At 40.9% G+C, this 14,583-nt stretch overlaps 1 protein-coding gene across 3 annotated transcripts in view; it reads right to left on the reverse strand.

Moving 5' to 3' along the window:
• Nucleotides 1-7,911: 7,911 nt before the first annotated feature.
• GPCPD1 (glycerophosphocholine phosphodiesterase 1) overlaps nucleotides 7,912-14,583 on the reverse strand; it is a 50,739-nt gene continuing 44,067 nt past the window's right edge. For all 3 annotated transcript variants that reach the window (XM_034640775.1, XM_034640774.1, XM_034640773.1), the window contains one exon: nucleotides 7,912-9,121. In XM_034640775.1, coding sequence (XP_034496666.1) covers nucleotides 8,932-9,121 — 190 coding nt within the window. In that variant the 3' untranslated portion in view covers nucleotides 7,912-8,931. The remainder of the gene's footprint in view (nucleotides 9,122-14,583) is intronic.

Below are 14,583 nucleotides of genomic sequence, written 5' to 3' on the forward strand. Positions count from 1 at the left end.
AAAAGGAATAGAAATACATAGTATACCAAATTATAATAATGGTAATATTTGGATAGTAGACTTGTGTAATATTTGCTTTTTGTTTACTTCTATTTTCCATTTTTAAATAATAAATATTAAACAAGAAATTTATTAATGAAGAAATTTCTCCATGTGTGCTATAAAGAGGGCATTCCCACGGGCTACCCTTAGGGCCCGATCTGTAACCAGAGGTCCCGGGCTCGAGTCCTTGAGGACGTTCAGGACCTTGGTCTCTCCAGTTCACAACTCATAAGAAAGTTTCCGACAGCTCCTTAAGAACTAGAATCAGCCAGGGAAAAAATTGGCTTCAGAAGGTTTTTTGAGGCAAAAGTGGAGTCAAATCTTCTTTTGGGCAGCTGGCTTCTTCTTTACCTTTGGGGTTGGGAAATGAAATCAATTTCCTGCACGAGTACGGGATCTGCTCACTTAATGGATGGAACAGTGGGAATATGATGCCACGACGGGCACTCATAAGACAGAAGGGAAGTGTATGTGTATCAAGCATGGCGATAAGCCTCCCTAACATGCCGGCAAAGCAATGTCAGTCTTCTTTATATCCTGGACTCAGACACACAAGTAACAAGGCAAACAACTGTCAAGTGAACAGCTGTCAACTACTCCGGGAATTCAGGGGTTGGGGGCGGGGAAGGCACCGCCCTGTAGGCTAGGGTATTCAGGAAAGGCTTGGGCCATTGAAGTGCTCTTGCAGGAAGGAAGAAGCAAAACAATACAAAACAGTAAAAGCGGACACCACGAACAGAGTGTAAGTGCCTTCTGAGACAGTGGGTTGAGAGGTGTGACAGGAGACAAGGGCTCAGGCTCAGGATGGCCAGACAGGACTGGGAGGTGACACGGGAAGCAGAGCATCCGTGAGCATAGACAGAAGTCACTCTAGCCACACTGCTCGCAAGGCAGCAACAGCACAGGCTGGGGCCCTGATCCACCACGACACCGGCCTGGTGACCCCATTGTTCATTTATCCCCATACCACGTCAGATTAGAGCCTACTCGAATTACTTAGTGCTTCCTGTTTAATGGCAAGTACACGAGGTGTCTGACGTGTGAAGAAAATGCGAACTGCTGTACTGTAAAGCATAGTATGTAGAAATGACATCTGAGCACTTACGTGCTTGTAGATACGTACACATCTGTAAGGGAACATGGTCCATCAGTCAAGTTTTCCTGGGCATTAAGCAACAAAATCTGCTTCTAATGTTAGAAGGAAGGAGTTTACTAGAGGGATGTAGGTGACCTCACAGAATTGAGGGGAAGGCCTGAGCATAGGTCCAAAGGAGCAAGCAGGAAGATCCTATGGGCTTCACTGTGGGAACTAAAGTTGCTCTAGAAGGGAAACAGTCTAAGCACTTATTCTATCCCTTGGTTGTTCTGATTAATATACAGTGATGCAGGAGAGAGTCCAGGGTCCAGCTGGCCTGGCTTTGTTCACGCACCTAGTTCCTGGCTGGAGGAAAGGAGGACACTATATTTTATAGGTCCCCAAGACTGTACCCAACAGAGGAGAGAGAACATCTCCCACACACACCAAAATACTGCTCCCAAAAGTAGGAGTTGGGCACTGGGCAGCCAGACAACCATAAACCACCACACACAACACACGTTAACTCTGGTGCCCTCTACCCTGGGGAGGAGGAACCTATACCACAATCCTCTGGGATGGTGGGAATGTTTAACACTGTATGATGATTTGGTGAGTTTGTGCCAAAACAAAACACTAAACAAATCTTTGCTCCAAATACACAGGAAAAATGCGCGAGCCACAAAGAGAAAACAAACAAAAATAAATAAAATAGCTAAACCTCCTTGGACCAGAAATCAAAATGATGTGCCAGGTGACCCTGGGATGGGGTACAAATGTTCCCACTGTCCTTTGGGTATTAATTGCCAGGTGCGATCATATACCTGGATTTAGATTGAGATCACAGAGCTCCTAAGGGAGGCAACCACCAGACCACCAGAGAGGAGGGAAGAGGAAAATAAGCAAACAAAAAACCCCCCATGAGCTTGCATACCAAAACTGCAAAACACACGAGGAAACAGTGATAAGAAAAATGGCCAACAAAATCAGAACAAGAATTCATTCCAGAAAAGCCTGAGAAGTATAGGATAAAATGAAATAGCTTGCAAATTTTAAAAGAAATAAATGGACGTTACACTTCCATTAAAAAAAAAAAAGAACTACAAAGTATTTAATATGTAAAATTCAATAAGGAGTAAGCTACAAGTGAATTGGAAGACAACACTGAGGAAATCGATCACGTCCTCCCCTCCCCCCTCACACACACATCCGACAGGCATCTCAAGTGTGTTTAGCCAAGGAGCCCTACCTTCAAATCAGCTCAATTAGGAGAACTAGAACAGGTCAAAGCAGAGCCATTTCCGCTGCAGTGGAAGTGGTAGGGCTTATCTGTCATTAAAGGAGCTGGTACCAGGCTCAAGCTTAGTGACTCCTTCTGTTGCTCTTGTGGACAACCGCTATACAATCTTGCATTTTTTAAAACATATAACACCTCAACTAAATAAAGCACGCTGAAGACAGAAGTTGCTTTATTCTCCCAACCAAGCCCTCAGCAAATATTTGATCATGGTCATGCTTCACTGAATTACAATATAAGGGAATTCAGTTCAATCATAGAAACAACAGCTCCTTATTATAGACTTTTTCTTTTCAGAAAGTAAAGTTCTTGATCTATTAAAACAGTGTTTTTCCAAGGTCAACTCTATTATTCTGTTGTTATAGAACCAGAACTGTTTTTAATATTGAGGTAGATTCAACTCAAGAAGCAAGAAAAGGTACAAGATAAATGCAAATCAGGTAGAACTTTACACACTAAATTTAAGAGCAGTAATTAATGAAATAGTAAAAATATTGCTCAATACTACTAAAGAAAGCCTGGTTTAAAAAAAAAAAAAGATCTTTGGCAATCTAATTAAGGATAACTCCGTTTCATGCCGAAGAAAATATTAAGAATGAAAAAGTGGTCGCATAACAGATTTTACATATATGATATCCAGTATTTAGTATGTGTGTATATATATTACATATTATATATATTATATAATATATACACACACTAATACACACTAAATACAACACACAGATGGACAAGTAATTTTTTTTAAATCTAGGAAAACTGGCAGGTTTTCCCAAAAAATATAAATTTAATAAAAAAAGCAGAGAACATGAACAGGCTATAACTAAAGAAGAAACTGTGAGGGCAGGACAAAAGCACTTGAAAATATGCACACAGTTTAATAGGAATGCTTATCAAACCATCAACGAACAGACAGAGGATACTAACATACACACTGTTCCACATGATAGAAAAACCTGAAAGGCTAACTCAACTGCCCTTATAAGGCTATCCTAATGTTCTCTAAAACTAGGCATAAATAGCAGAAGAAAACTAATTCAACCTCATTTATGAATATAGATAATAAATCCTAAACAAATCAACCGGTCACTGTCAAAAGAATATCAATAGGTTTATGCCAATTATTGAAGGGTAATTCAACATTAGAAAATATATCAGCATCATTCACTCTATTAAAATTAACAGGTAAGTGAAAAACTATGGTTGTTTTCTAACTCCTCAAAAACTCACTGAATAAATTCCACACCTGTCCCTTGGGGGTGGAGTGGGGCTGGGGGGAAGAGATCCTTTAACAAATCAAGGAGAAAAAGAAATTTTCTTAATTTGATAAGGGTAATCTACTAGAAACCGCAGCAGCCATACTATTTCCCATTACAGTCAGTAAAGAAACAAGGGTGCCTACAATTATTAGTTACTGAAATAAGATAAAGAAAAAGCTGCATTAAAAATTAGAAAAATGCATTTGCAGATATGATAAACCAACTAGAAAATCCCAGACACTTAAATAACAAAATATTCTAACTGAATTCAGCAGAGTAGCTACCAGTGAGATCAATAAGCAAAAATTAACTGCCTATTATTGAAGAAGGTATGTAAGAAGATAGGAATTAAATTCATAACTAGTTTTTTAAAAATATAAGAATAAACCTTAAAAAGTACACAACACGTAAATGAAAAAACTCATCTTACTGGAAGACGTAAAAATTCTGAAAAAATGGAGACACGCTCTGTGTTCTGGATAGAAAGACTTCCTATTTTTAAAACATTAATCCTTCTCACATATTAATCCAGAAAATCAGTCCAACACTGTTCAAAATCCCAAGTGAACTTTTCTGGCACTTGGTAAGATGATTCTATGCTATTAAGCAAAAGAATATGTGGAGATTTTTTTTTTAATTGAAAAGAAACAAATGGGCAGCTGACCTGTCACGTGTCATAATATGAAGTTCCATGACTTCTCTCTTATTGGTAACTTGTGATTAGTGTAACACTGCTGGGTGTCACTTACTGTGACACAGATCACTGGAGCAGGTGGGATGGGTTTTAGCAGACGAAGGGTTTTTGGGAGGTACATTACATGTGAGCTGCCCATTACACCTCCAAGCGGAGATGTGGGCAGATAGCTGGATGTGTGAATCTGAGCTCACGGGAGAAGTCTGGGCTGCAGAGAGACACACTTGAAACCATGCAATGGACTTGTGCTAAACTTTGAGTTTTCTTCCTGTGACAGTACACAGTTTAGCTCTGCACATGTGCAAGTAAGTTTCAGAAGCTCACTCATCCCATCTGCATTTCTGTGTTTGGTCGGAGCCGGTAAGATGTATGCTTGGACCAATTTAGTGGAGGGGTAGACAAATTAATCTCTGCGCTTCTTTTATTATTCCTGTACTAATACTTTCCTCGTTATTTTAAAATACATTTCTCTCATTTTCCTTTACAATCTGTAAAAAAAAAATCTCCTCTCCATTGTTGGGATGGCTCCTTCATTCTCTCTGAACACACCACAACTACTACCATGGCCTCTGAGTTTACAAAGGCTGTGCCCCCAAGTGGCTTCACGACTACCCTGATCTCTACCCCGTTCTGCAAGGGCTCTAGAGCCTTGCTTCAACCTATTTTCCTTTCCTCTTATCTCCAACACACACTTGTATGGTCTTAACCATAAGCTCTCTTGCATTTTAAACATTTCAAATCCATTTCTCAAACTAGATGAACTCACTAAGGGATTATATTTGAATAAATTTCCACTGAGGAAAAACAAAATAATGCAATGTTCTTCACATGTACATTTTGGTTCCTACCCCCCAAAATACACAATCCAAACCTAAAATGCAAAGGAGTTATAGCCAAATCTAAATTAGCAGGACCCCGCGGCCAACCTAGAGTACCAAACTAGTAAACACGTGCAGCAGAACGCAGTCCACGGCAGAAGGGCAGTGACACTTCACCAGGGCTAATGGGACGGCCAGCTCACGGGTCACCCAAGTCCTAGCCAAGGCAGCACATCCTGCGCTCCCAGACCACGGGCTGCAGGATTTAGGTGTATCAGCCCAGGAAGGGCCAGCCAGGCCTGGGGGAGAAACTGGACCTCATCTTCCATTTAGTCCCATGATTGTCCTCGTTCTGCACACAGTAGTAAACAGGTTTACGGTAACCCGTCTGTGACCCGGGACAACTCGAGCCGAGTGAGAACTCCACGAGTATACATGCAAACACACATGCACACGCATGCCCACAGGCACACACACTCCAGACAACATAGCCAAGCATGCCATACAAAACTGTATGTAGACTGGGAAACAATCTGAGTTAGGAAACTAGGATTGTTGCCACCGCCGTTTATTTGTCTAGTTCGTAACTAAGGAGAGAACACTATAGCAGTGCTAGAAATGCAGAAAAGTCCCTGCCCGTAAGGGGCTTACAATCTTAGGGAAATAGTACAGGCACATAAAAAGACCGTAAGAAAGCACATGCTAACAAATGCCACAAGAATCCAGAAGGCAGCATAGTTTAAGAACACGGGATTAGGTATCTCAAAACCCAGCGCTAGTCCCAACCTGGTCAGTCAGTTAACTTTTCTGGGTTTAGCAGCCCCGCTGCAAAATGAAGCAGTGAGATTTAGAGGCTGCATGCATTTGTTTGCATCATGATTCTGATCAAAAGCTGAGCAAGGTCTGTGGATGAGGTGGCACCTGAGCTGGACACTGCAGGAAGACAGAGAAGGCATTTCGGACAGGGAAAGCGGCACTGAGGTAGGCGGAAGCATGGGGTTTGGAGGGGAGGAGACACAGGGACCATGGGAGTGAGGTAATGGGTGGCTGTGGTAGCCCTTAGGCACTACCGACACAGGAATGAACTGGATTCCTCACATTTACATCCGGTCAGTTACAGTACATAATTCCAGAGAGTAGAAAACATGAGAGAACAATGGCGGCGTTTTATCAAACATTGCACTCGATTTCCAGAAAATATAAAATGATTTTAACATTATACCTCTACATTTAAAATTGACATCAACAAACTGTTCCAACTGTCAAAATGTAAACCAAAGTTTACATTCTTAGTAAACATAATTAAATCTCTTAATTCAAAAGGACATTTCATACAAATTATATCATCCCGACAATTCCAACATTGATTTTCTACCATGTTCCATGCACTGTGGAAATAAAGAGTAAGACAAGTTCCCTGCCCTTGAAAGAGCCCGCAGCCTGGTAGGTGAGGCAAACTATGCCTACCTAGAATGTACTAGGACGCATTGCATGATCAAGGTATGAACATACAGCTATGGAGTAAAAGATGGATTCACCCCTTCCGCAGAAGTTTCCGCAAGAACTCAGAGAGGCTGATGGCTCAGGAGAAAGGAGTCTGGCAGGAAGAGTGTCTGTGGGGAGCAGAGGGCCTCCAGGCAGAGGGCACATGGCTACAGACAGGGAATAGTGTAGGAGCATGGCGTGGCCAGGGCCTCTCATGGGTACAGAGTGTACAGGGCAATAGCTAGTGATATGGAAATCTGGACTTAGTCCTATAGGAAAGGGGCTACTGCTTGCTATGCTTTAACTGTCTGCTAACCCTGGTTTGTAAGGTAGGGAAGGGACAGGAGAGAAAGGGAGCAGTGAGGTTCTGTCTGGGGCATAACCAGTCCTTGTAAGCTCTTCACAGCAAATTACACTGTTTGGGGAACACTCTCCCATCACCTCTCCTTTCCCTTAATGATCTGTGAGTCTTCGGCATGGAGCTGCACTGCCACTGGATGGAAAGGCATAGGGGAGGAGAGCAAACACACAAGACCAGAAACGCAATGGCTAATCAAGTTACCATAAGGTAACAGTCACTGCATTGTACAAAGGTCTGTAGACAAAGAAAATGAATTCTTTTTTAGGAGTTTTCTAAAACTGCCTAACTCACACCAAAGCGTTGGAAAATCTCATTCAATGTGGGAAAAGTATATAGAACCCTTGCAGAAGACTGCACTTCCTAAACTCTTTTCCATTAAACATCGGTGTTACAGCACAACACCACAGGATTTCAAAGCCTGTCTTCACACAATTAAGACTGAACCACAATTGCTTTGATTGGCTTAAAAAATAAAAAGATACAACGTGTAATTCCAAGTCTTAGGTTTTCAGCTAGTGCTAAAATACGTCAATGCCTGAATAAATTACCTAGTGAAGAACGTGCAGTCAAAGGTAGATGCAAATAAACCATAACTGTAGGGTAGGATTCCAATTCCTAAATTCCAACTTCTCATAACAAAATTAGAGAATCAATTCTATAAAAGTAATACCTTCTTGAAATTTCGTTTTATAAGGAAGAAAATAAATCTGTATATTTTATTTAACATTCATTCTTAAGTTACAGTTATGCCCAAACAATCAGCATCTAATGAAAGAAACCTTAGCATAACCCTAAAGCCATGCATCCACATTTAGAAGGATCTTCCACAGTTCTAAATAAATTACATGCCTGATGTACATTAACCAATAAAGAATACCAGTATGAGAATTCAGAACATTTATTTTTCTGCATGGGGATTTAACTACTGCACAACACACAAAACAAACCCACAAAGCAATGGTGTGTAATAGGTAGTGAGAGACTTAAAATAAGCATACTGAAAATGCCTACAGTTTTTTTTTTTTTAAGGGAACAACATATTTTCAGTCCTTGACATCTTCTCACACTCACCTAGCACCACAGATGCAAGGACTTACAGTAAACGTGTACAATCTCATGCTTAAAACCTAAAGCATGCACTGAATAGAATTTATACATTATGATCTACTCTATTAAGTATGCAGTACATACTTCTGATAGTTTATACATTAAATTACCCTGCAGCATTTTGAAACTTTTAACATTTATGCAAAACAACTTCTGAAAGACTTATGAAACAAGTTTTCAAGGATCACCTCCAGGCTGTTTACACAGGCATTGGTTTGGTTAAGTGGGAGAATGGCAGCAGCCTCAAGGTTCATACTGAATGAAAATGGTGTCTGTGCATGTCAATCCATGTAAAAAATACATATATACATAGATGGCACAAAGATTTGTGCAGTTGGAATCACCAGTGCAAATGCATGCATTTGAGGTACTTATTTTTTCCATGGTCAGGTATAATTCTGCATAGTCGTGTTCCTCAAGTGCTAAATGTTTCGGATCTGATCAAATGAAAGCTGTAGGAACTGTAAATATAAGATATTTATAGAGTTAATTTCAAAGCACTATGCTTTTAATGAACATCTGTTTAACGTTATATGTTTATATATTTAGTTTAATATAATATGTTTGCCAACCAATAAATTTTCTCATTGTAAAGAGACTGGTAATTATACCTGGCCAAGTGATTTAAATAGCATACTTGAAAGTTTAGCAAGAATCGTAGTGAAAGAGTGAAATCCTTCATTATTGCTTCATTGGACTGAGAAACCGAGAAGGCATAGAGAAACGGTGCTCAATGGAAAGTGAATACCAGAGCAGCGGTGCCTGCCCCCAGATGGCCTCTGCCCAATAAAAACTAAGCACTCTCCACGCTATCGATGCCGTTGGCATCCACATGGATATCAGGCTCCCCACACAAAGACGAGGGGACAAAACGGCTAACAGTGGGACACAAACAGCTCTTAAGCTCTGGCAATTCTTGCTTCAGGCGTTCCAACTGCTCCACTTGGAATATATTTGGCTGTTCAGGCATCCAATCGTATATCCTATGATGAAACAAACACAAAACACATAAAATAGTGTAATTTTACGGTTTACTTAAGACCTGTCTGACTTAGCCTTTTCAGGATGATTTGATTACAGAATGCCTGGAACAGCCATAGCACAATTGCCCCCCTCCCTTTTAAAAGACCTAAGTATCAGTTCAATTTAAAAATACATCTCCTCCATCTTTCCAACAACGCAGAATAGCGGCATTTCCTTTTGTGCCCATAATGAAGAACGGATTACAAAGCAACTGAATCAGAAAATGAAATAAACCTGTAGTTTACTAGTGATTGATTCTTCGGGTATCTTCTCTCCAAGCCAATCAGTCGGCAATGCTGTATTTTACAGATGGGAAGCTATTAAGAGTCAGAGTTGGAATTCATACCCAGTTGTGACTTCAAAGCACTGAAGATCTGCACTGTGAGAACCGTCCTAAAGTTGTGCAGCCCAGGCCGAGGGACCCATAGTTGAGAGGCCAGAAAAAGCCCCATGTGACAACGGCAGCACAGAGAGAGGATGGCCTTCCAGGCCTAAATGTGAGGCCAGGCAACTCATGTGAGGTGCTACTACAACAGAGGTCGTGGTGACATCACGGTAGGAAAGAATTTCTAGAGAATGAGAAGTGACCCCTGGGTCAAGATAGCAGACCGAAAACAGAAGCAAATACTTTTCCTGTATATCCCATTAAAAAGAAAACAAAGGGATTAAAAAAGAATCCATGCATATGGGGAAAAAAAAAAACAACAGAGACACAGCAACAAAATTTTGGAAGCTGGAAAACAGGTGCATAGGTAATAACAAAGTGTTTCAGTGAGCACGACGGAAAAGGCCAAATCACAAGCCAGTAGTGGAAAACATGAAAAGGCTGAGTTAAAAGCAGCGCCAGATTCCCCTAGAACTGGGGAAGGGGGGAGGGGGGCAGCTAAAACAGGGAGGGTGAGTGAAGGCTCTGAGCAGCAGTAAGCACCTCCCTTCCTCCTAACTTCCTGCCCTGGAGGCTGCCCGCACCCCACTCCCCCACTCAGGCTGATTTCGAGAACTTAACAGGAAATCTCTCGGAATGAAGGACTGGACCACCAGGCGGAATGGAGGACTGGACCACCAGGCGAGGGAGGGTGTGGGCATTTTACAAAAGCCACCAGCACCAGGGGAATTAGAGACAGTCCATACATATAACACATGCAAAATTCAGAGACATGCCCTCCCTTCCCCAGCTCTCTTCCCTTACCTGAATCCCAAGAACCCTGGGAGCCAGAGCTGGATCCTCTAGGTAGTTTATATAGATTCTTCTGTGAGGAATCTGGTCAGCCAAAAAGTAAAGTTCTAAATCTACTGACATCAGAAGTATGACCAAACAGGCCACCCAGATCACCCCACAGTGAAATCCAAGTTAACAAGCCCCACTTCACACACTCAGAGCCTCCAACAAGCTTTTTAGATCCCAATTTCTTACCATGAGAAGCAGGCAAAGAGTTCCAAACAACTGAGGAAAGCTTCTAACATGTAAGATAGTGAGTCAAAGAGAAGAAAATTCCAAAGACCAAAAAAAAAAAAAAAAAGTCCTTGATGCCTTCACAGAAATAGTTCACTGAACCAAAACAGGATGTTATATAGAGAGGAAAAAAGCATTCAGAGGAAAAAAGACAGAAAAAACTCAATCAAACAGTGGATGATAAGGCTGGTGAAATGTTTTAAAGTAGAGCAAAAAGACAAAAGTAGAAAATAGGAGAAAACATAAGAGAATCAGAAGTCTGGCCCAAGAGTGACTAGTACGTCAACTAAAGGATTTCTATAAAGGCGGAGGGAAAAAACCCAGAAAAACAGAAGAGACAAAAATCAAAGAATAATTCACAAAATCTTTGCATCTTCAAAGGACATATAGCAACAGATTAAATGGGCTGCTGCGTGCCCAGCACAAGGGATGAAACCAGACCCACACCAAGATCCATCTCTATGAAATTTTCCAGCACTGGTGTCAAAAAGACGACTCTGCAAGCTTCCAGACAGGAAACAAAGAAATCACACGTGTGGGAACAAGAATCAACGTGGCTTCACACTCCTCAACAGTAACACTGAAACTGTGAATGCGACGGAGAAATGCTTTTAAAATTCTACAAGAAGATGATTTCTAACACAAAATTTTAGGCCCAGTCACAATACTTCCAGGCACGCAAGACCAAACATGTACCTTCCTTATGTCCTCCCTTGCTCAAGAAGATGCTGAAGGATGTGTTCCATAAAAATGACAGGAAAGTGAAAAAGATCAGGACTACAGGAGATGGGAGCTCTGACACAGGAACGGTCAGGGAGCAGTCTTCACTCAGGATGACACTGGTACCCAAGTAAGTCAGTGAGTCTACACTGGAGCAGTCTGAGTGAAAAGGCAGGCGTGTGAAGGACTCTCACTCCAAGACAGCCACTGCCACTCGACCAGCACCATAGCCTAAGGACTGAGTGCCCGAGCAAGCCTGAATCAGAATATGTGGCTTGTCTTAACCATGTGCTGATGTCCGGATGTCCACATGACAGTTTACTATGCACTGGCCTACTCCTGAGAACTGGCAGCAGGCTACAATGGGTACAGAACCAAAGAATACAGAACCACCCACTCCAGAGGACCCGATTCCTGATGTACTTCCAATACCTGACCCATAGACAGATGCCTTACGATGGGTTGCAAAACATGTTTGGAAAGTTACGACTAGCGTTTAAAAAGGTGAAGGCCAGTGGCAAAATGGACTAGCATTTCAAAAGTACACATACAAACAGAAAATATCCAAGGGCCATTATTTTTAAAATTCTGTTTCAGGTACATACTTGTAGACGTGTGCACTGTGTCACAAGGCAGAATGCATTTCTAACTGGGTTGGGTCAAAAAGGTTTGAAAGTCATTGCCCTAGAGAAAATTTACACATGTATTCCAGAAGGCCTGGTTCAACAACGTTTACAGCAAACACTACAAAAGCAAAAACTTGGCAACTACCTAAATGTTCTCATACAGAACTGTGAAAGAAACATAGTCATGAATATTATATAGCCAAAAATATGAATAAATTATAGCTATATACAACAAATAAATTTTAAGAACATTATAACAAGTGGGAAAAAAGTATAAATAAAGTTTAAAGAATGCTATATTACTTAGTGATAGAAATAATTAAAAATTTTTACTATGAGAATAGTAATTTGATAAGCAGTTATATCTGAGGGAGGAGATAAAGGAACTGAATTAGGGAGAGGCATATGGGAGACTTCAAATCTAATAATGTTCTTTACTTTAAACATGGGTGTCTGTTACTAGATTTATTTTTTAATCATTTGAGCAGACACAGTAATTTTTTTATAAAAAAAGGAAATATTGCCTAATTACTCTATGAGGCAAGAATTTTCCCCATACCAAAATGAGACAACAACCAGTTGAGAAAGGTAAATTAAAGGTCATCTTACTCATTATCACAAATGCAAAACCCCCAAATATATCAGCAAATCAAACATAGCACAAAACCATGATTAAATGTAAAATCTACAATGTGTCACTGCCTTTATAAAAGATCAGTTTTGACCAACTAAAATACCCACTCTCATCAACGATTCTCCCCAACGTAAAACAGATCAAAGGCTCCAAAAATCACTAATCGTTCAAAACCTTCTCTATTATGTCTAGATTTGATATTAAAAAAATAATAGCATAAGCACATTAAGTACCAGAAGAAACAGATTAAAAAAAACATGAGGGCGGGGCACCTGGATGGCTCAGTTGGTTAAGCATGACTTTGGCTTTGGTTGTCATCTCAGGGTCATGAGACTGAGCCCCGAGTCAGGCTCCACACACTGGGCATGGAGCTTGCTTAAGATTCTCTCTCCCTCTCCTTCTGACCCCCACCCCGTGCTTACATGTGCCGCTCACACACTCTCTCTCAAAAAAATACAAAAACATTTGCGCCCAGGAACTCCGCTAAAAACGATGAAAGGGATAGGCAGAGGGACTGCTGGTTTTTATTGTAAACATTGCATACACACACACACACACAGCTCTTTTGATTAAAACGTTAAAAAAAACAAAAACAAAAAACTTTCAAGAGTAAACACCCCGTCCTGAGCTGTCTCCTCAATGTCTTCCACACCTTCAACACAGTCCTGCCCTGAGTCACGCTATTGCTTCTGCCTAAAACTCAAAACCTGTCAAAGCAAACTTAGCCACTATCAAAAACCAACTCAATGCTTCCTCTTTAAAAGTATTCATATTGGGGCGCCTGGGTGGCTCAGTTGTTAAGCGTCTGCCTTTGGATCAGGGTGTGATCCCAGAGTCCTGGGATCGAGCCCCACATCAGGCTCCTCCACTGGGAGCCTGCTTTTCTCTCTCCCACTCCCCCTGCCTGTGTTCCCTCTCTCGCTGGCTGTCTCTCTGTCAAATAAATAAATAAAATCTTTAAAAAAAATAAAAGTGTTCTTATTGACTGTGAGCCAGGAAGAACTCACTTTCTTCACGGCCTTTTATATCACAAAGTATCTTCCTGTTCTCCATTACATGTCACAGTTTGGCTCCAACCAAGTAAGGCCCTTCAAAGGATTTGTCTAAAACCTGTACACCCTACAAAGTCATACATAGTATGTCTCACATTTTCTTGCCTGAAAATATTTGCCATCATTCCTTCCTCCTCCTCAAAGAAATATTCTTCAAAAATTTTGCTAAAGCCAGCACTTGTTTCAAATGGTTACTGTAAAAATTTTATCTTCCTTTAATGAGTTGGAATTGTCTATTATAAGTGGTGATATTAACTACATAAGACAAGCAGTAAAGTGAACTAAACCCAAGGAAAGTATTCTCTAAAGCAGGCCTGGTAAGAATTTCATCACTTACTCTTTATATGATGTTGCTCAAGTATTAGCAAGCCTGTTAACCCCCAGCAGACTAAATGACATCCCTTCTAACCCAAAATTTCTTTATATTAAGCAATCTTTTCATCTCTCAGATTAGTGGCTCTCAAACTTGTTATCAAAAACACCTAGGGAGCTTATAAAAAAAGGAAAAAACTTTTTTCAACAAATATTTGAACCCCTACCGTGTATCACACATCGTTCTAACTTTTGGAGATACAAGAGAGAACAAAACAGGCAAAGAGCCTGTCCTCATGGAGCTTATGTTTGTGTGGGTGTGTTGGGGTGGGAGCTGAGGAAGAAAGATGGGAATCAGCTCATGTGGGGCCTTGGAAGGACCTTGGATTTTACTCTAGGTGACAAAGAGAACCGTGGGAGAGTTTTAAGCAATAACAGGATCTGACTTCAGTTAGAACAGGCTCCCCTCTGGCTGCTGTGCTGAGAACAGATAGCAAGGAAGCAGAGATAGAGGAGTGGACAGTCAGCAGACGGACTTCAATAAGCCACATGAGAAATGAGGTGCCTTAGCAGAGAGTGACAACAGTAAATATGGTGAGTGGATACATTCAGGATATATTCAGAA

The sequence above is a fragment of the Ailuropoda melanoleuca genome, chromosome 13 (genome assembly GCF_002007445.2).
Source record: "Ailuropoda melanoleuca isolate Jingjing chromosome 13, ASM200744v2, whole genome shotgun sequence".
Lineage (NCBI taxonomy): Eukaryota > Metazoa > Chordata > Mammalia > Carnivora > Ursidae > Ailuropoda > Ailuropoda melanoleuca.